Source organism: Eptesicus fuscus, chromosome 11 (genome assembly GCF_027574615.1).
Source record: "Eptesicus fuscus isolate TK198812 chromosome 11, DD_ASM_mEF_20220401, whole genome shotgun sequence".
Lineage (NCBI taxonomy): Eukaryota > Metazoa > Chordata > Mammalia > Chiroptera > Vespertilionidae > Eptesicus > Eptesicus fuscus.
In genome coordinates, this window is record NC_072483.1 from 46,990,478 (window position 1) to 47,011,608 (window position 21,131).

General features: G+C 41.7%; 1 protein-coding gene across 4 annotated transcripts in view; it reads left to right on the forward strand.

The window, feature by feature from the left end:
• Nucleotides 1-6,071: 6,071 nt before the first annotated feature.
• UBR3 (ubiquitin protein ligase E3 component n-recognin 3) overlaps nt 6,072-21,131 on the forward strand; it is a 186,382-nt gene continuing 171,322 nt past the window's right edge. For all 4 annotated transcript variants that reach the window (XM_054723408.1, XM_028141026.2, XM_028141027.2 and 1 more), the window contains exon 1: nt 6,072-6,698. In XM_054723408.1, the coding sequence (XP_054579383.1) occupies nt 6,151-6,698 (548 nt within the window). In that variant the 5' untranslated portion in view covers nt 6,072-6,150. The remainder of the gene's footprint in view (nt 6,699-21,131) is intronic.

Below are 21,131 nucleotides of genomic sequence, written 5' to 3' on the forward strand. Positions count from 1 at the left end.
AACAGTACAACGATTGAAATTTCTTTTGAGAGCCAAATTTTTTAAACTTAAACTTCTTCTAACGCCACTTCTTCAAAATAGACTCGCCCAGGCTGTGGTATTTTGTGGAAGAGCCACACTCAAGGGGCCAAAGAGCCGCATATGGCCCGTGAGCCGCAGTTTGCCGACCACGGCCCTAGCTGATTTGTCTCAGTGAATAGAGCCTCGGCCTGCTGACTGGAGACTCTGGGGTTCAATTCCAGTCAAGGGCACATGCTCAGGTTGTGGGCTTGATCCCCAGTAGAGGCCGTGCAGGAGGCAGCTGATCAATGATTCTCTCTCATCATTGATGTTTCTCTCTCTCTCCCTCTCCCTTCCTCTCTGAAATACATATATATATATATATTTATTGTGAAAATAATAATGTATATATATGGATGGTTGAGAATGAAGTTGAGGAAGTGGTGTCTGAGGATGCTGTTTCCTGTGAAAAGTAGAATTCAAAGTTATCTGTTGTGAGGATTAAATAAGTTAATACATAAACGTTCTAGCCCTAACCGGTTTGGCTCAGTGGAAAGAGCGTCGGCCTGTGGACTGAAGGGTCCCAGGTTTGATTCTGATCAAGGGCATGTATCTTGGTTGCGGGCACATCCCCAGTTGGGGGTGTACAGGAGGCAGCTGATCGATGTTTCTCTCTCATCGATGTTTCTAACTCTCTATTCCTCTCCCTTCCCCTCTGTAAAAAATCAATAATATATATATTTTTAAAAAAGTTCTTACCCATAAAGTTCTTTGTCACATAACAAATGCCCAATAGTTGGTGTTGTGGTTGGTATTTGTTGAGAGGGAGGTGGTTGGGGTAAGGAGTTTGAATCAAATGGATGATTGAAAGTAGCCGGATATATGGAAAGAAAACAAACCTATCTGCGGTTGAAAACATTTTTTCCTTTTAAAAATTGATTTAAAATTTTTATTTTTAGATAATTGTAAATTCATATACAATCATAAGAAATAACACGTAGAGATTCTGTATATTTTTTACTCAGTTTTCCCCAATAATAACACTGCAAAACTATAGTATCACAACCAGGATATATATATTTTTTAATTACTTTATTGATTAAGGTATCACATATTTGTCATCAACCCCCTCCCCCCCGTTCCCTTCCCAACCCCCCCCCCACACGCATGCCCCCCCTCCCCCTGTTGTCCGTGATCACTGGTTAGGCTCATATGCAAGCACACAAGTCCTTTGGTTGATCTATCTCCCTTGTCCCCAACCTCCCCTACCTTCCCTCTGAGGTCCGACAGTCTGATCAATGCTGTTCTTGTTCTTCAGTCTGTTGTTCATCTTTTCCCCTAGATGAGTGAGCTCATGTGATACTAGGAATACACTTATAGGAACCGAAAATGAGATAAGCAATAATAGTTATGCTGAGAGGCAAATGAATCAGTCTATAGTGAGTTTCTTTCTGGGCCAACAGTTCTTTTGAGTCCCGGTTTCTATGTCCAACAGTTGTTTATGTGTTCATAACAGCAATGATATTTCAGTTCTGGATGGTGGACAAATGGTGGTGATGCAGGTCCGACCCTCTCTGGTTTGGTCCTGGGCAATCTGCAGTGACGTATATCTACTGACTGCTAGTATGGCAAGGCATCATCAGTGTCTTCCATCTCTGGACTGTTTCTCTTCTGACTTCATGACTGGAGCACTCCTGTCAATTCCTCTCTGTTGCAGGAATCCACATGTCTCGGAGTTGTTTTCTGAAAATATACAAACATATTCTCGACCAAAAGTTAATAAAGGAATATTTTCTATAAATTTGACTTGCGATCCTTTTTCATTTTTTTTTTTTTTGCCCAAAAGATTTTCCTTTGGCTTGTTTTGACACCATGTATGTTTTACCTGGGTGACTTGCTGTTCACAACCAGGATATTGACAGATACAGTCAAGACACAGTATTTCCATCACCACAAAGATCCTTCGTGTGGCATCATTTTAGCTTCCTATAAGCAATGTCCGACCAAGTTCCTATAACCTAGTTCTCCATATCCTCACCAACACTTATTTTTCATTTTTTAAATTATAGCCATCCTATCAGGTATGAAGTAGGAATTAATTGTGGTTTGATTTACATTTCCCTGATGAACATTTTAAAATATGCTTCTTGATAATTTCTATAGCTTCTTTGGATAAATAACAATCCAAACCCTTTGCTTATTTCAAAATTGGGTTATTCATGTTTTTATTGTTGAGTTGTAAGAGTTCTTTGTATATTCTACATACTTGATCCTTAGCAGTTATATACTAGTAGTCTGTAAATATTTTCTCCCATTCTGTGGGTTGTCTTTTTACTTTCTTTAAAAAAAATAAATTTTTATTGATTTCAGAGAGGAAGGGAGAGGGAGAGATAGAAACATCCGTGGTGAGAGAGAATCATTGATTGGCTGCCTCCTGCATGCCCTCTACTGGGGACTGAGCCTGCAACCCGGTCATGTGCCCTGACTGGGAATTGAACCTTGTCCTCTTGGTTCATAGGTCGATGCTCAACCACTGAGTCACACTGGCCAGGCTATTTTATTCTTTTTGAAGCAGTTGTAAATGGGATTGTTCTTTTTAGTTTCCTTTTCTGATAGTTCATTATTGGTGTATAAAAATGCAACTGATTTCATTATTTTGTATCCTACTTTACTGAACTCATTTATCAGTTCTAATAGTTTTTGGTGTAATCTTTAGAGATCTCTATATACAATATCATGCCATCTTCAAATAATGACAGTTTTACTTTTTACTTTCCAACTTGGATGCCTTTTTATTTCTTCTTCTTGTCTGATTGCTGTGGCTAGGACTTCCAGTTCTATGTTGAATAAGTGTGGTGAAAGTAGACATCCTGTCTTGTTCCTGATCTTAAGGGAAATGCTCATAGTTTTTGCCCATTGACTATAATGCTGGCTGTGGGTGAAAGTTTGTAACTCTTAACTGTTTCTTTTAATAAATAGAAATTTTAAGTTAACTAATTTTGTTAGTCTTTATTTTGTGGTGAGTACTTTGTTTATTTTTCCACTCCCAGATTATAAGTAATAATAATTGTAACGACAATAATACTGTATTTGTTGATTAGGTTACAATATATAATATGCTTCCATCAGTGTGTAAGCTTAGTGTAAGGAGCATTGTATGTGAATAGTGTTCCCTAGGTTTGCCATGGACCATGTGTTTTGTTCACAGTAATTAGTAGGAGCTCAACAAACATTTATTGAATTAATTTGCTGTATGAATAGGGCAGTGGGTGAAAATCTTCCGGTCTTTAGTAGGGATGCAGAGAAGGAAACTTTCCTTGGATTAAAAAAAAAAAAAAAAGAATGGAGGAAAAGAAAAGTAGGACAACTTGTAATGGTATTGAATGATAATAAAAAAAAGACCCCAGGGAGTTGTCAAGCATTCACAACCTTGGAAAAGTTGCTCCTGTAGAGGAGCTAAAATAGGTCAAACACTTAATGCACTGTCATGCTTTTTTCCTCCAAAATATTTCTTAAGCACAACTTGACAAAATTACTAAAATGTCTTTGCTTCAATATTAAACAAATGAGAGACTGGCAGTAAGTATAGTTGCAAGGTAGCTATTAAGGTAGGAAGGAAGGGAGGGAGGGAGGAAGGAAGGAAGGAAAAGGAAGGAAGGAAGGAAGGAAGAAGACAGGCCCACTCAGGAACAATGAATGGTTTTTCTACCAGGGTTTGTTCTTATGGTTTGAAGGCTGTGAAATGCAGAGTATCACTGCTATTTGTAAAATGGGGATAATGAGAAGTGCCTCTCAGGATGGTTGTGAATCTTCAATGTTCTCACTTGTAGGAATTCCTGTACATAGTAGTCACAATGTTTCTTATCATGTGAAATTTCAACATTTGCCATTAGAACTGGCAAATTTGCTGTGTATGTAGAGAAGGTCTTGTGTGTATTTGGAGGCCAGGTAGAAATTGAGAAATTAATGTTCTCAGCATTGTGTATATTTATGTCTCCAGCAGGTATGGCCTCCTCTACTTCTGATGGTAAGGATGGCATGGGCCATCCAGGGTTTGAAGTGGATCTGGCAGAGAAGAGACCCTTTTTCTTTGTTGTGAAGTGGGATATGGCCTAGAGCTGGGGTTGGAGGAGGCCCATGCACAGAAGACAACAGAGCGGATGCTCACCGAAAACAAAGATGGATACATATCCAGGTTCATTTCCCCCTTCCCTCCGTTGTTTACTGTGTGATCTAATATGGTCCTCTTTTTGGCTTCAGCTAGTTCAAGTTGGGTTTTTATCACTTGCAACTAAGAAAATCTTGATTAATACAAAAACAATTTTGAAGTATTTACATTATTTTTTAAATTCTCTGTTGAAGGTATCTACTTTAAGTTTGGAAGCGATGATGTTATCTATCACTTGTTTATAGCTTTTAACTGATTTGTGTGGTTTATTTTAATTTGAAAAGCCAATTTATAAGTATTACTAGATTTTTCTTTGCATTAATTAAGATGAAATACATAAGAGCACAGTTTTTTTAGGTACTATTTTTAGCTTTCAGTAACTGCAGCATATTGCATTATTTATTCAATGTCTTCAGTAGAGTAATAGTAGCACACTTAAATGAAATCTTATGAGGTATAACATTGAAGTGAGTACTGAGTTTTCAGCTAAATTTCAATCTGGCTTTCCCTCATGGAAATATGATCGTTGTAGGAATTCCCCATTACACGGCACTGTTATTTGAGAGGTAATTTAGAAGAAGAATTGTTATATTACGCTAATGCATTGAAAGGGAAAAACGTCAGACTTCCTGGATCCAAATGATAGAAGCCCCAGACACTTTAGGAGAACCAAAGATTTGAGAGCCTGTCATATTGATTTTGAAAGCTAAAACAGCAAAATAGTTTCTATCTGGACAGAAACTTGATTGTTATTCATCTCAAACAATGAGTACTACTACTGATTATGATCATTAACTGTTTTATTGAGGTATATTTTCATACCATAAAATCCACCTGTTTTTAGAATAGAACGCAATGATTTTGAGTACATTTTACATAGTTGTGCAACCATCACCACAATCCAAATTTAGAACATTTCTATCATTCCATGAAGACCCTTAGTACCTATTTGCTGTCACTTTCCGTTCTTACCTTCCCATAGATTGCTAATCTACTTTCTGTCTCCACAGATTTGCCTTTTCTGAACAGTTCATGTAAATGGAATCATACAATACAAATTTGGGGGGTATCTGACTTCTTTTATTGGCATAAGATTTTTGAAGTTCATTCATGTTACAGCACATATTTCATGCCTTTTTATTGTTAAGTAGTATACCATTATATGAATATACCACATTTTGTTTATCCACTTACGAATTGATAGACTTTTGGATTGCTTCCAGTTTTTTTTGGCTACTATATTTACCTTTAAGTCTTTGCGTGGATATATGTTGTAAATTATCTTGGGTAGATTCCTAGGAGTGGAATTGAAGGGCTCTGTGGTAAATGTCAAGCTGACTGTCAAACTTTTCCCACATGCTGTACTATTTTACATTCCCATCTGTGAAGTATGAGGGTGCCTGCTTCTCCACATCCTTGCTTACATTTGTTGTTGTCTGTCTTGTTGATCATTGCCATTCTAGTGGGTGTGTATAGCGGTATCTCATAGTTTTAATTTGCATTTCCTTAACGACTAATGGTGCTGAGCACCTTTTCTGTGTCCATTTGCCATTGACATATTAATTATGGATTTGACAGTGGGAATTTATATCGCAAAACGAAATGCAGATGCTTAAAACACATCTGAAAGATGCTGCGTATGATTCCTATATGCAGGCACATTAAAAAACAAACAAACATTGTCCACATTAAAGATTTTTCATATTAAAGAATTTTCATATGAAATATTTCAGTTGCTCTTAACTTGGAGAGCCAAGAGGCGGTGGGAAGTGGATGCAGCAGCACCCCAGGCGAGATGCGGCGTGTGCAGACCGCACCAGCACCGCAGTCTGCGGGGGCGTGTGCAGGAGCTGGGACGAAGGTGCGCGGCAGCTCCCGGGTATCGCGAGAGTTGGGCGGCCGAGCCATCGCAGCAGTCAATTCCCCCCACCCTCCCGGGAGGAGCCGCCAGCCCTGGGCTCTCCAAATTCTGAGCTCTCATCATGGCGGCGGCGGCCGCGGCGGCCGTCGGGGGGCCACAGCCGCCCCAGCCCGAGCTGCCTGCTCCCGGGCTGGCGCTGGACAAGGCGGCCACCGCCGCGCACCTGAAGGCGGCCCTGAGCCGCCCGGACAACAGGGCGGGCGCCGAGGAGCTGCAGGCGCTGCTGGAGCGGGTGCTGAGCGCCGAGCGGCCGCTGGCCGTGGCTGCGGACAGCGAGGAGGCGGCGGCGGGCGGCGGCGGCGGCGGCGGTCCGGGGGCGGCCGAGGAGGAGGCCCTGGAGTGGTGTAAGTGCCTTCTGGCGGGCGGCGGCGGCTACGAGGAGTTCTGCGCGGCGGTGCGGGCCTACGACCCCGCGGCGCTCTGCGGCCTGGTCTGGACGGCCAACTTCGTGGCCTACCGCTGCCGGACGTGCGGCATCTCCCCTTGCATGTCGCTGTGCGCCGAGTGCTTCCACCAGGGCGACCACACTGGACACGACTTCAACATGTTCCGCAGCCAGGCCGGGGGCGCCTGTGATTGCGGGGACAGCAACGTGATGCGGGAGAGCGGGTGAGTGGAGCCCTCCCCCGGGGCGTGGAGCGCAGCGGGAGGTCCAGGCCTGGGTTTTGGGAGACCGGGAATGGGGGGGACTTGGGGAGCCGATCCTGGGCTGGGAAGGGAAGGGAGCAGGGGAGGGTTGCAGGCACACGGGGATGGAGGTGTCTGAGCTGTCAGCGGCGGGGAGGGGGTGAGATGGAGGGGCGAGCGGAGAGCATGCTTAAGGAACGGGCTGTGAATGTCGGGGGAAGCCAGGGCGACTGAGTGATAGCGAGAGAAGAGCCTGTGCGTGGGGCAGGAGGAGGGAAAGGATACTTGGGGGAATCTGGTATCGAGCTGTCAGTTGTGCACTTGGTGGGAAAGGCTGTGTAAAGCCGCGTGCCTCTTGGGGAAGAAATGATGATGCGATTTGGTTTGGCCGGGAGGGGTATTTGGACCGAATTGGATCGCGGGATGGTGAGAGGCGGGGAGGTGGTCTTGCAACCGCAGGGGAGGACAGCGTGGGGAAAAGGACTTCTGAACTGTCAGTGTGTGTGTCTGTGCGAAGGAGCTCCGGAGCTCAGGGGGGTTGAGGGAGGAGCGAATGGGAGGGGCCTGTATGGAAAGCGACTGTTGAGCTGTCAGTGGGGTATTTGGTGTGCTGGAATGACATCTAGAATTGGGGCTCCTGAGCGGTCAGTTATAGAATACCCTCAATACCAGAAGAACAAGCAAAAACACTGAGCAAATCAGAAATCAGGTGTTAGCTCTTCTCCAGTTAAAAGGGCACCTTACTCACTGTTTAATACGTGCCATCTTTCTAAAAGGAGACACTCAACAAATGCTTTTTCAATAGGAAGGGTGTTCCAGGGTGTTGGGATATGGAAGAGAAGACATTTCAGAGACTGCAGTGAGTTAAAGAGTTAGTACATGTAGTGTCTTGGCTTGGGACATGATTCCCATGTTTAAGGAAAAACGTTGTGACTGAGAGGAAATTTTAGTTGGGCAGTAGTTGAAAGAATGTTAGCAAATCTAGTTATTCAAGTTTTTCAAATTTTAGGTCTCATAGAGTATAATGCCTTTAGAAATGGTCACTATTTTCTTCCTTGGAGTACTGGTAGGTAACTGTTTCTCCAGAATGTTTGTATCCACTAAAGCAAGGTTCCTGGGATATTAAACATGAATAAGACTTAAGCCACTTAACAATAGAATAGAAAATGATAAATTCCTTAAATAGTTCAGGAGTTAGAGGAGGCTTCTGTGCAGAGAGAGTAAGAAAAAGACTTTAGAAAGGAGGTATTTTGAGCCCTGGCCAATGGTTCAATGGTTAGAGTGTCATCCTGTGCACTGAAGGGTCACCGGTTTGATTCTTGGTCAGGGCAATACCCAGGTTGCAGTTCTATCTCTGGTAGGCTTGAGGCAACTGATGTTTCTTTCTCTCTCTCTCTCCCCCCTCCCTCCATCCCTCCCTCCTTTCCCCTCTTCCTACTCTCTCTCTAGAATCAATGAAAAGCATAGCCTCATGTGAGGATTAAAAAAATTAGATACCTGTCTAGTGTGGCTCAGTGGTTAAGCATCGCCTTATAAACTAGGAGGTTTATGGTTTGATTCCAGGTCAAACCATAAACCTTTTGTTCCACCATTGTTAGTTTCTCAGTGCAAAAACCAACAATGATGAATATGTATTTTGATTTTTAGTCTTTTTTATGCAAAACATAACATGCCATATGCATTGTTCTACACATCTTGCATTTTTCACTTATGCAGGCTTGATCCCCAGTGTGAGACATGCAGGATGCAGCTGATCAATGATTCTCTCTCATCATTGATGTTTCTGTTTCTCTCTTCCTCTTCCTTTCTCTCTAAAATCAATAAAAATAAATAAAAAAAGAAAGGTTTTTTGAGATTGCTACTACTACTACTACTAGTGTTACTAATAACAACAGTAATAGCCCTAGCTGGTTTGGCTCATTGGATAGAGTGTTGGCCTGAGGACTGAAGGGTCCCAGGTTCGATTCCAGTCAAGGGCACATGCCCGGGTTGTGGGCTCGATTGGCTGCACCTTGATCAACGATCTCTCTCGTCATTGATGTTTCTATCTCTCTCTCCCTCTCCCTTCCTCTGAAATAAAAAAATATATATATTTGGAAAAAAAAAGGTAATAATTGCAGCTAACATTCAAGAGCATAAAGTATAAGACTGACATTCATTTTTTCCTATGTATATTATTGTTGATAGTATTACAGATGTCTCCCATTCCCCCCTTCCCCTCCTGCCCCTTCCCTCCTCCCAGCCCCTACCTACGCCCCCAGGTCTTTACCACCCTATTGTCCATGTGCTATGCATATAAGTTATTTTGGTTTATCTCTTCATGTCCCCTCATCACCAAGTACTAACATTAAAAAAATAGTTTTTAAAATTAATATTTGAGTAGGTAAAATATTCATATAGCTAAAAAAATTAAAAAAGCCCAAACATAAACAGTTTGAAGAGTCCCTCCCATCTTGTCTTCCATCTGCCCAGTTTTGTTCCACCATTGTTAGTTTCTCAGTGCAAAAACCAACAATGATGAATATGTATTTTGATTTTTAGTCTTTTTTATGCAAAACATAACATGCCATATGCATTGTTCTACACGTCTTGCATTTTTCACTTATGAAAAGACTTAAGAGGTCTTTCCATGCCAGTCTGTTTAAAAAAACAAAACTGCTATATAGTGTTCCATGTCATGAAGTTGCCATACTTTGTTTAATCATCACTTTTGATGGATATTTGTTTTCCGTTATGAGATATAAAACCTGGTATACCTGTCTTTTCAGACCTGTGCAAGAATATCAATGGAATAAATTCTCAAAAGTCGGATTTCCAAATTGCCCTCCATAAGCCTTAGTACTAAGCAGGGAATGAGACTCCTTGCTTTCTAACAGCCTTATCAACAGTGTTATTAAAGTTTGGACTTTTATCCACCTATTTGGAAAACAGTGGTCAAATATTAACTGCTTGCCGGGCTGGTGTAGATTAGTGGTTGAGCATTGACCTATGAACCAGGAGGTCACGGTTAGATTTCTGGTCAGAGTTGCGGGCTCGATCCCCAGTGTGGGGCGTGCAGGCAGCAGCTGATCAATGATTCTTTCTCATCATTGATGTTTCTATCTCTCTAACCCTCTCCCTTCTTCTCTGGAATCAATAAAATATATAACAACGACAACAACAACAAAAATATTAATTGCTTTACATGATTTAACTCATTTAATTTTCAACAGTTCTGAGATTATTACTGTTATTATCCCCGTTGCATAGAAAAGGAAAGTGGGGCACAGAGTTTTAAAAAACTTGCCCAGGATTACACAAGCACTAAATTAGGCATGCTGGCTCTGGAGCCTGACTACTCAACACTTCTCTCTACTGTCTCTACAAATGACATTCTTATTCGTACTTCCATTTAATACTGTTTTTTGTTTTGTTTTAAATATTCCGTTCTATTGTGCCTTTTTCTTTTTAAACTAACATTTTTTTCTTTGTATTAGAAGCATTTCAAAACATAGAGGAAGGAGTTGAAATAATTCTTTACTGATATTTAGTCACTTTTACTTCTCAGACTAGTTTAAGTATTTAGGAGATCCTCTAAAAAATGAAACTAAGAAATAACATTGATTCTTCTCTGAGTTTTGGAGCACAGTGGTAATTATCAGGTTGATCTGGGTGAAAAGCAAATCTGATTTCCAATTGTGATGCTTCAGTGTAGGAATGGAACTATGTCAGTGAGTTTCTTTGAAGGTACTCATACAGGTTTAGGGCATCTGGGCTGTAGATAGTATACATACTAATCTTATAGCATTTACCTTTACTGACATCTCATAGATACTTATTCTTACCATCTGGCAACCCTCTATGTGTTAATATATAGATTTTAAAGATTTATTATGAACTAGTGCCTGTATGTACCATCAGTTTCTATGTTTAATTTCATAAAGGGCAAGAGTCAACAATAAATAGCATTGTGGCTATATGATTATTTTGAAATTTCTACAACTCGTGTTGAACAGAGTAATTCTTCTGGGCTACACACCTAATCTACTTCCTCAAGAGACTGTGATGTTGGCTCACAATGCAGGTTAAAAGCTGCATCTGGAACTTTTTTAGAATTGGAAACCATCACCAAATTATACCAGTGTTTCTGCTGGGCAAAGCTGCATTACCCTGGCATGGACAGAATATATTTAACTTTCCTCAGTTTTTGAAGTTTCTTAAAAATCTTTTAGGTTGCTAAAGATTGGAGATGTATTGATTTGGGGTTTGTTATTCTAGCTCCTCTAGAAGTTTGTAAATTCCATTGTTCAGTAAATTTTAAGGAAGGATTCCACCTTTCTCTGTATCTGTGTTCTTAGTAAAAGAGAAGAAATCCTGCTATGCTTTAATTCTTTTTCCAAGTGTCTGACTTTTGTGGATATGATTGGAGATGGGGAAGAATCTTGGATTCATCACAACTTGTATTACTATTTAATTTTCAAACTTGTAATTATATCAGTATGGGGGGAAGATTTAGTTATTTTTTGATTAGTAGTATTGATATAATAAATGTGGTGATATTAACAGGTATACAAACCAAAGGAATAAAACAACTGAGAATTCATTTGTGGGATGAGATCACAAAGGCTATGGAAACTATCCTAATATATAAAGAGTCAGGGTCTGTAACGACCAAGGCTCCACCGAACATCAGAAGTCAGTGCTGGGTTGCTGTGGTGACCCAGCACTGACTGCAGCCGGTGCCAGCGCAGTGACCCAGCACTGACTGTCAGGGGGCTGTGGATCAGGCCCAGAGAGAGGCCTGCAGAGAGAGAGGCAGGGTCTGATCCCTAGCCTCCGTGGCAGCTGTTGATCAGCTGTTGCCTCGCTCTTTCTCTCCCGACTTCGCCAGCAGCCGCGCCTCCTGGGAGGCTGCTGATCTGCCCAGCCTCTTTGATCAGGCCCAGGGATAGGCCCAGAGACGCTGACTGGCAAAGAAACCGACCAATCAGAATCAAATCTGGGTGAAGTGCCAGGAGCCAATGGCTGCCTAGGAGGCGGGGCTTTTGATGCTGACTGGCATAGAAACCGACCAATCAGAACCAAATCTGGGTGAAGTGCGAGTTGCCAATGGCTGCCTAGGAGGCAGAGCTTTTGACGCTGATTGGCATAGAAACTGACCAATCAGAACCTAATCTGGGTGAACTGTGAAGGCAGAACCTAAGGTGGGGGCTGAGGAGGTGTTTTAAGGGCAACAGCTGTTTGGTGTAAGGTGTAAGAAAGCGGTTCAATTTTTTCATGACCGGTTTGGTAGCATAGTGCATATGGCTGGCTATCAGTCCAGATATGGGGATTATGTGTTTTTGTCTGCCAAGAGCATCTCCTCCTGCTGAAGAAGGCTCCCCCCCATTTAAGCAATCCTATCCTATATAATCTATCTATACTACTAAAAGGGTAATATGCTAATTAGACCGGGTCTACCGGCCATCTTCTGGATGTCCGACTTCCTTACAGACAAAGCCATGGTGGTGGGGGCCAAGGCAGAGGCAGTTAGAGGTGATCAGGTTGGCAGGGGAGGGCAGTTGGGGGCAAGATCAGGCTGGCAGGTGAGGGCAGTTAGGGGCAACGAGGCCGGCTGGGGAGGGCAGTTGGGGGTGAGATCAGGCCAGCAGGGGAGGGCAGTTGGGGGTGAGATCAGGTCAGCAGGGGAGGGCAGTTGGGGGTGAGATCAGGCCGACAGGGGAGGGCCATTGGGGGTGAGATCAAGCCGGAAGGAGAGGGCAATTAGGGGTGATCAGGCAGGCAGAGGCAGTTGGGGGCGAGATCAGGCTGGCAGGGGAGGGCAGTTAGGGGCAAGATCAGACTGGCAGGGGAGGGCAGTTAGGGGCGATCAGGCAGGCAGGCAGGTAAGTGGTTAGAAGCCAGCAGTCCCAGATTGCAAGAGGGATGTCTGACCGCCGGTTTAGGCCCAATCCCTGTCGGACATCCCCCAAGGGGTCCCCAATTGGAGAGGGTGCAGGCTGGGCTGAGGGAACTGCCCCCCCGTCCCCCCCCCCCCCCCGTGCATGAATTTTTTTGTGCACCGGGCCCCTAGTATATTAATAATTGTGTGTATAACTTATAGTTTTGCCACTAATAAATAGGTGCAGTCATGTCAGAAATGGTTTATAGATGGATGAGCTAAAAACAAAAAGTAGTGAAAAATAATTTCTGATTGGTTTGGGGTTCTAGTGGTAACTAGAAATTGGAATTTTAAACATTTAGTTCTCAAATTTTGTTGAAGAGGATGGCCATTTTTGTGTTCTATCCTGTATGATAGATATTTTTGCCTCCTTGCTGGTTCTTCCTCACAGATTCTAAGCTCCTTAAAAAATAGGAACCTCATCTTCCTATTATTAATCAGAGGCCAGCATAGTCTCTTGCACTTAGCAGGTGCTTAGTAAATGTGGGCATTTATGAGAGGCAATCGATTGATGTTTCTCTCTCACTTACTCTCTAAAAATAAATATAAACGTATCCTTTGATGAGGATTAAAAAAAAAATTGAGCCTGACTGGTGTGGCTTAGTGGTTGAGCATTGACCTATGAACCAAGAGGTCATGATTTGATGCATGTACAGGAGACATGCCTGGGTTGCCAGCTCAATGCCTGGTAGGGGGGTGTGCAGAAGTCAGCCGATCAATGAGTCTCTCTCATCATTGATGTTTCTGTCTCTCTCTCCCTTCCTCTCTGAAATCAATAAAAATATATTAAAAGTTAGGTGATTTTTTTTTTGACCCAGTAATCCCACTCCTAGGAATATATCCCAAGAAACCAGAAACACCAATCAGAAAGGATATACACACCCCTATGTTCATAGCAGCACAATTTAAAATAGCTAAGATTTGGAAACAGCCTAAGTGCGCATCTGCAGATGAGTGGATTAAAAAACTGTGATACTTCCAGGGCTATATCCCAAGAAACCAGAAACACCAATCATAAAGGATATATGCACCCCTATGTTTATAGCAGCACAATTTACAATAGCTAAGATTGGAAACAACCTAAGTGCCCATCAACAGATGAGTGGATTAAAAAACTGTGGTACATGTTTTAAAATCTACACAATGGAATACTACGCTGCTATAAAAAAGAAGGAACTTTTACCACTTCCAACAGCATGAATGGAACTGGAGAGCATTATGCTAAGCGAAATAAGCCAGTCTGAGAAAGATAAATATCACATGATCTCACTCATATGTGGGATATAATGATCAACATAATTTGATGAACAAGAATAGATCCAGAGACAAATGACAGGGAGGAGGGGTGGTTAGAGAGCAACCAAAGGACTTGTATGCATGTATATTAGCATAACCAATGGACACAGACACTGGGACAGTGGGGCCTTGCCTGGGGTGGGAATGGCTGTAGAGGTGGTCAATCGGGGAAAAAGGAGACATATGTAAAACTTTAGACAATAAATAACAACAATAACAACAACAAAACACACTGTGGTACATCTACACAATGTAATACTATGCTGCTGTAAAAAAGAGAAAGAACTCTTACCATTCTCAACAGCATGGATGGACCTGGAGAGCATTATCCTAAGCGAAATAAGCCAGTTGGAGAAAGATAAATATCACATGATCTCACTCATTTGTGGAATATAATGAACAAAAATAGATCCAGAGACACAGAAGCATCAAACAGACTGTCAAACTTCAGAGGGAAAGCAAGAGAGGGTGGGCGGGGGACCAGGAGAGGGCGGTATGAGATCAACCAAAGGACTTGTATGCATGCATGGACACAGATAGTAGGGCGGTAAGGGTATGTGCTGGGGGGTGGGAGTGGCTGGGGAGACATCAATGGGGGATAAAGAAGACATATGTAACACTTTAAACAATAAAGAATTTAAATTAAAAAATATAGATGTTGAAAAAAGTAATTAAAAAAAGTTGATATAGAAAACATAAAAGAACCAGTCAGTATGAGGAATACAAGAACTGAATAAAAAGTATGTTAGAGGGAGTCAGCAGTAGATTAGATAAAGCAGAATATTGAATCAGTGATTTGGAAGACAAGGAAATGTGAAACACCTAATTAGAACAGCAAAAAGAAAAAAGAATTAAAAAATAAAGATAGTTTAAGGTACATCTGGGACAACATCAAGCATACCAACATTTACATCTCAATGGTACCAGAGGGAGAAGAGAAAGAGTAAGGGATTGAAAATTTATTTGAAGAAATAATGATGGAAAACTTTCCTAACCTGCTGAAGTAAATAGTCATACAAGTCCAGGAAGCACAGAGAGTCCCAAACAAGATGAACCCAAAGAGACTCACACCAAGACACATCATAATTAAAATGCAAAAGGTGAAGACACAGAGAGAATCTTAAAAGCAGCAAATAGTTAGATACCTGCAAGGGAACTGCCATAAGACTCTCAGCTAATTTCTTAACAGAAACTGCATGCCAGAAGGGATTGGCATGAAATATTCAAAGTGATGAAAAGCAAGGACCTAAAACCAAAATTACTGTATCCAGAAGGCTATCATTTAGAATTGAAGGAGAGAAAAAGAAGTAGTGAGAAAAGAGCAAGCTAAAGGACATCATCACCACCAAACCAGTATTATAAGAAATGTTAAAGGGATTATTTTAAGAAGTAGGAGAAGAAAATAAATGTGAATACTAAAATGGCAATAACTACATACCTATCAATAATTATTTTAAGTGTAGATGGATTAAATGCTTCAATCAAAAGACATAGGGTGGCTGCATGGATAAGAAACAAGGCCCTACATATTCTGCCTACCAGAGATCCACTTTAGATTGAAAGACACACAGAGACTGACTGTAAAGGGATAGAAAATATAATTCATGAAAATGGAAAGAAAAATAAAGCTGGAAAAGCAGTACTTATATCAAACAAAATAGATTTTAAAACAAAGGCTATAGCAAGACACAGTGAAGGACATTTCATAATGATAAAGGGATCATTCCAACAAGGGGATGTAACTCTTGTAAACATTTTTGCATTCAGTATAGGAGCACTTAAATATATAAAGCAAATATTGATAGTCATAAAGGGAGAGATGGATAGTAATGCAGTCATAGTAGGAAACTTTCACTGACATCAGTGGATAGGTCCTCCAGACAAAATCAACAATTAAACAGTGACCTTAAGTAACACAGACAGGATGGATTTAACATCTTTTTTTTAGAACAGTTGACCCCAAAGTAGCAGTATATATATTCTTTCATGTGCACATAGAACATTTTCCAGATAGATTCCAGGTTAGGCCACAAAAAAGTCTCAACAAATTTAAGAAGATTGATATCATATCAAGACTCTTCTCCAATCACAATAGATGAAACTAGAAATCAATTAGAAGAAGAAAACTGAAAAACACACAAACGCATGGAGGCTAAATAATATGCTACTAAACAATGAACAGCAAGATCAAGGAAGCAGCCCTAACTGGTTTGGCTCAGTGGATAGAGCGTCGGCCTGCGGACTCAAGGGTCCCAGGTTCGATTCTGGTCAAGGGCATGTACCTTGGTTGCGGGCATATCCCCAGTAGGGGGTGTGCAGGAAGCAGCTGATCGATGTTTCTCTCTCATCGATGTTTCTAACTCTCTATCCCTCTCTCTTCCTCTCTGTAAAAAAAAAAAAAAATAAAATATATTAAAAAAAAATAAAAGATCAAGGAAGCAATCAAAAGATACCTGAGGTATATGAAAATGAAGATAATGGCTCAAAAGCAGTTCTAAGTGGGAAATTCATAGCAATATAGGCCTATCTTAAGAAACAAGAAAATCTCAAACAATCTATACCTATACTTAAAGTAATTATATAAAGAACAAACAAAGCCAAAAGTGAATAGAAAAAAGAAAAAAATAAAGGTCAGAGTGGAAAAAAAATGAAATGCAGTCTAAAAAAAATACAAAAGGTCAATGAAACCAAGAGCTGGTACTTTGAAAAGATAAACAAAATTGATAAACCTTTAGTTAGACTCATCAAGAAAATAAGAGAGAGGACCAAAATAAATAAAATCAGAAATGAAAGAGAAGTGACAACTGACATCACAGAAATACACAGTATTAAAGAAAATATTATGAACAATTATATGCCAGAAATTGGATAACCTGGAAGAAATGGATAAATTTCTAGAAACATACAATCTGCTAAGAGTGAATTGAGAAGAATCCTAATATATAAAGAGCCAGGTGCCATCACGACCGAATGGACAACTGGTCACCACGAAGTGCATGGAGCACCTCTCGGTCCTCCCTCCTCCCCTGGCCCCCAAGCTGCTGGCCATGGTGGGGGGGGGGGTGGCGGCAGGCGGGACTGGGGACTGTTGAGTGGCGGTGGCGGCGGGGGGCTGCTTCGTGGGGCGGCAGCGAGTTTTGTGGAGCAGCCGCGGGGTGGGGGAGTTTCGCAGAGCAGTCGTGGGGTGGGGGGAGCCTTGCAGAGCAGTGGCGGGGAGGGGGGAGTTTTGCAGAACATCCAGCAGTGAGCTTCGCGGGGCGGCAGCAAGCTTCGCGAGCAGTCAAGGGGTGGGGGGGGGGAGGGGAGCCTTGTGGAGCAGTCGCAGGGTGGGGGGAGTTTTGCGGAGCAGTCGCGGGGCGGGGGGAGCCTCATGGAGTAGTCGAGGGGCTGCGAGCATCGAGGAGCATCCTGGGGCAGGGAGCTTCACGTAGCCTCGCAGGGTGGCATAGGCCAGCAACAGAGGCCTGGCTAGGCCTAGGGACCCTAACCATGCACAATTTCGTTGGGCCTCTAGTCTATATATATAAAAGCGTAAGTGACTGTCCGACCATTTGACTGTCTGACCGGTAGCTATGACACGCAATGACCACCATGGGGTAGACACTCGATGCAGGAGCTGCCGAGCTGCTGTGACTTGGTAGCTGTGGTTCTCATGTGATGCACCCAGAACCAGAGAGGAGAGAGCCCGATTCTAGGGTGCGTCACCCGAGAACTGCCCTCTCGCAATCTGGGACCCCTCAGGGTATGTCAGAGAGCTGGTTTTGGCCTGATACCTGCAGGCCAGGCCAAGGGGCCCCACCAATGCACGAATCCATGCACCAGGCCTCTAGTCGGAAAATATGAGCAGACTGACCAATTTATATATATAAAAGCCTAAGTGACAGTCGCAACTGAAACAACCAAATGGACGACCTAACAGGCTGCGTGGGGCGACCAGGCTGGCAGGAGGGTTAGTGAGGGCCAACCAAACGACTGAGCAGCAGGCTGCGTGGGGCGACCAGGCTGGCAGGGGGGTTAGTGAGGGCTGACCAAACGACTGAGCAGCGGGCTCCGTGGGACGACCAGGCTGGCAGGGGGGTTAGTGAGGGCAATGACTGAGCAGCGGGCTGCGTGGGGCAACTAGGCTGGCAGGGGGGTTAGTGAGGGATGACCAAACGACTGAGCAGCTGGATGCATGGGGTGACCAGGCCAGCAGGGGGCTTAGTGAGGGACGACCAAATGACTGAGCAGTGGGCTGCGTGGGGTGACCAGGCTGGCGGGGGGCAGGGGGCAGTTAGGGGTGATCAGGCAGGCAGGGGGTGAGCAGTTAGGAGCCAGTGGTCCCAGATTTTGAGAGGAATGTCTGACTGCCAGTTTAGGCCCGATTGACATCCCCTGAGTGATCTGGATTGGAGAGGGTGCAGGCTGGGTTGAGGGGGACCCTCTGCCCCCCCCTGTGCACGAATTTTGTGTACCGGGCCTCTAGTAACTACTAATGAAATTGAAAAAAACAACAACATCCCATCAAGTAAAAGTCCTGGACCAGATAGCTTCACAGGTCAATTTTACCAAACATTCAAAGAAGAACTAACACCTACCCTTCTCAAAATGTTCCAAAAAATTAAAGAGGAAGGAATGCTCCCAAGCGCATTTTATAAGACCAACACTATGCTGATTCCAGACCCGACAGAGACATTTAGAAAAAAGTGATATGTAGGCCACTATCTCTGATGATGATAAATGCAAAAGTCCTCAACAAAATATTAGCAGACTGAATTCAGCAACACATCAAAAAGATTATACACTATGATCAAGTAGGTTTATTGGGATGCAAGATTGGTTCAATATTCACAAATCCATTAACATGATACACCACATAGACAAAATGTAAGATAAAAATCATATGATCATATCAATAGATGCAGAGTAAGCATTTTACAAAATCCAATATCCATTTATGATCAAATCTCTTAGCAAAGTAGGAATAGAGGGAACATACCTGAACATAGTAAGCAACATATGTAACAAACCAACATCTAACATTATACTTAATGGTGAGAAACAAAAATAGTTTTCCTTAAGGCCAGGAACAAGACACGGATATCCACTTTCAACACTTTTATTCAACATGGTATTTGAATTCCTAGGCAGAGTAATCAGACAATAAAAAGAAATAAAAGGCATTCGAATTGGAAAGGAAGAAGTAAAACTGTCTTTATTTGCAGATAACATGAAACTATATAGAGAGAACCTTAAAGATTCCACCAGAAAACTACTGGAACTGATAAATAAATTCAGTAAAGTAGCAGGATACAAAATAAATGCCCAGAATTTATTGTATATTTGTACACTAACAATGAACTATCAGAAAGGGAAACTAAGAAAACAATCCCATTTACATTTGCATTAAAAAATACTTTGGAGCCCTGGCCAGTGTGGCTCAGTTGGTTGGAGTGTCGTCAGGTGCACTGAAAGGTGGTGGGTTTGATTCCCAGTCAGGACACATACCCAGGTTGTGTGTTCGATCCCTGGTTGGGGCACGTGTGGGAGGTAATTGATCCATGTTTCTCACTCATTCTCCTTTTCCCTCTCTCTCTCCTCACTTCCTCTCTCTAAAATATCAATAAAAAATACCTTGGAATAAATTTAACCATTAAGATAGAAGACCTATACTCAGAAAATTATAAGACATTGAAAAGAGACACCTGTAACACTGTCAACAATAAAATAAATAAATGAAGTAATCTTTTCAGGATGGAGCAGTGTATATATATTTACATGGATTACATGTGAACCAGATTTTGGGAGAGTACTGTCTCCTTTTAGACAAGGGGTACGCCTGTTAAAAGTCTACCCTCATTTGCTTTCATGGGAAGATTGCCTGAAAACATGTAGTGTCAGGTTTCTTAATTTTTAAAAAATATCTTTTTATTGATTTTATAGAGAAAATAAGGGAGAAGGATATATATAGAGAAACATTGATGAGAGAGACATTGACGGGCTGCCTCCTGCATACCTCCTGCTGAGAATGGAGCCAGCAACCTAGGCATGTGCACTGACTGGAAATTGAACCAGGACCTCTTGATTCATGGGTTGATGCTCAACCACTGAGCAACACTTGACTGGGCAGGTTTCTTTTTTTAATTTTTATTTCTTTTTTTAAATTTTATTTTATTGTTTAAAGTATTACAAATAGTAGTACATATGTCTCTTCCCCCTCCCCCCCCCACCATTGACCTTTCCCCGGCCTCCCATACCCCCCGGCACATGCCCTCACTCCCCTCCCAGTGTCTTGCGTCCATTGGTTATGCTTATATGCATGCACACAAGTTTCAGCTTGTTATTTCTAAGGTTGGTCTGATGTTTGTAAGTTAGAATTTTCATGGTATATCTGTTTCCATCCTTTTACTTTTATCTTAAGTATATCTTTATATGTTTATGTTTAAAGTGCATTTAACTAGATTTATAAAGTGGTCATTTCCCACTATATATAGATATCAAATCATTATGTTGTATACCTGAACTAATATAATAGTCTATGTCCGTTATATTTAAAAAAAGAAAAGAAAAAAGCATTTTTGCTTTTTTTCAATCCAATCAGGCAATCTCTGTCTTTTAATTGTTATGCTTAGACCATTCACATTTATTGTAATTCTTTGTATTGTTTTATTAACACCCATCATCTTGCTAGTTTTCTATTTTACATTACATTTTTTACCCTTTTCGTCCAGACAATAAGCCGTGAGGTAGTATTTTTGTCCTCATTTTGTGGAGAAGGAAGTTATGAGTCTTATTCAATGTGTGATCACTAACATAGCTGGGATCCAGATCTTTTGAATTGGAGTCTGTGGAATAAATATTGTTTTGAAATGTGAACCACTCTTTTGCTTACTGATTAACACCTTTTCAAAGGTACTAATATTTGTCTGTAATTTGTATAGTTACTTTTTCTGGCAATTATTTATGGTGACAAGGCAATGTGATTTAATCTTTCCAGCCCTTAGGCTGCTTATTTGTAAATGTGCACATAGAATTTTAATGGTAGAATGCACCCTGAAGATCATTTACTACCAACTCTTCATTTTATAGTTGAGATACACCTTAGATTTTTGAAGCAGTGGTTGAGATCTCTGTATTTTAAATACTTTCCTCATAATCTAAGAGCATTGGCCTCATTGATTAATAGAACATGGATTAATGTAATTAATAGATTAGGTAGA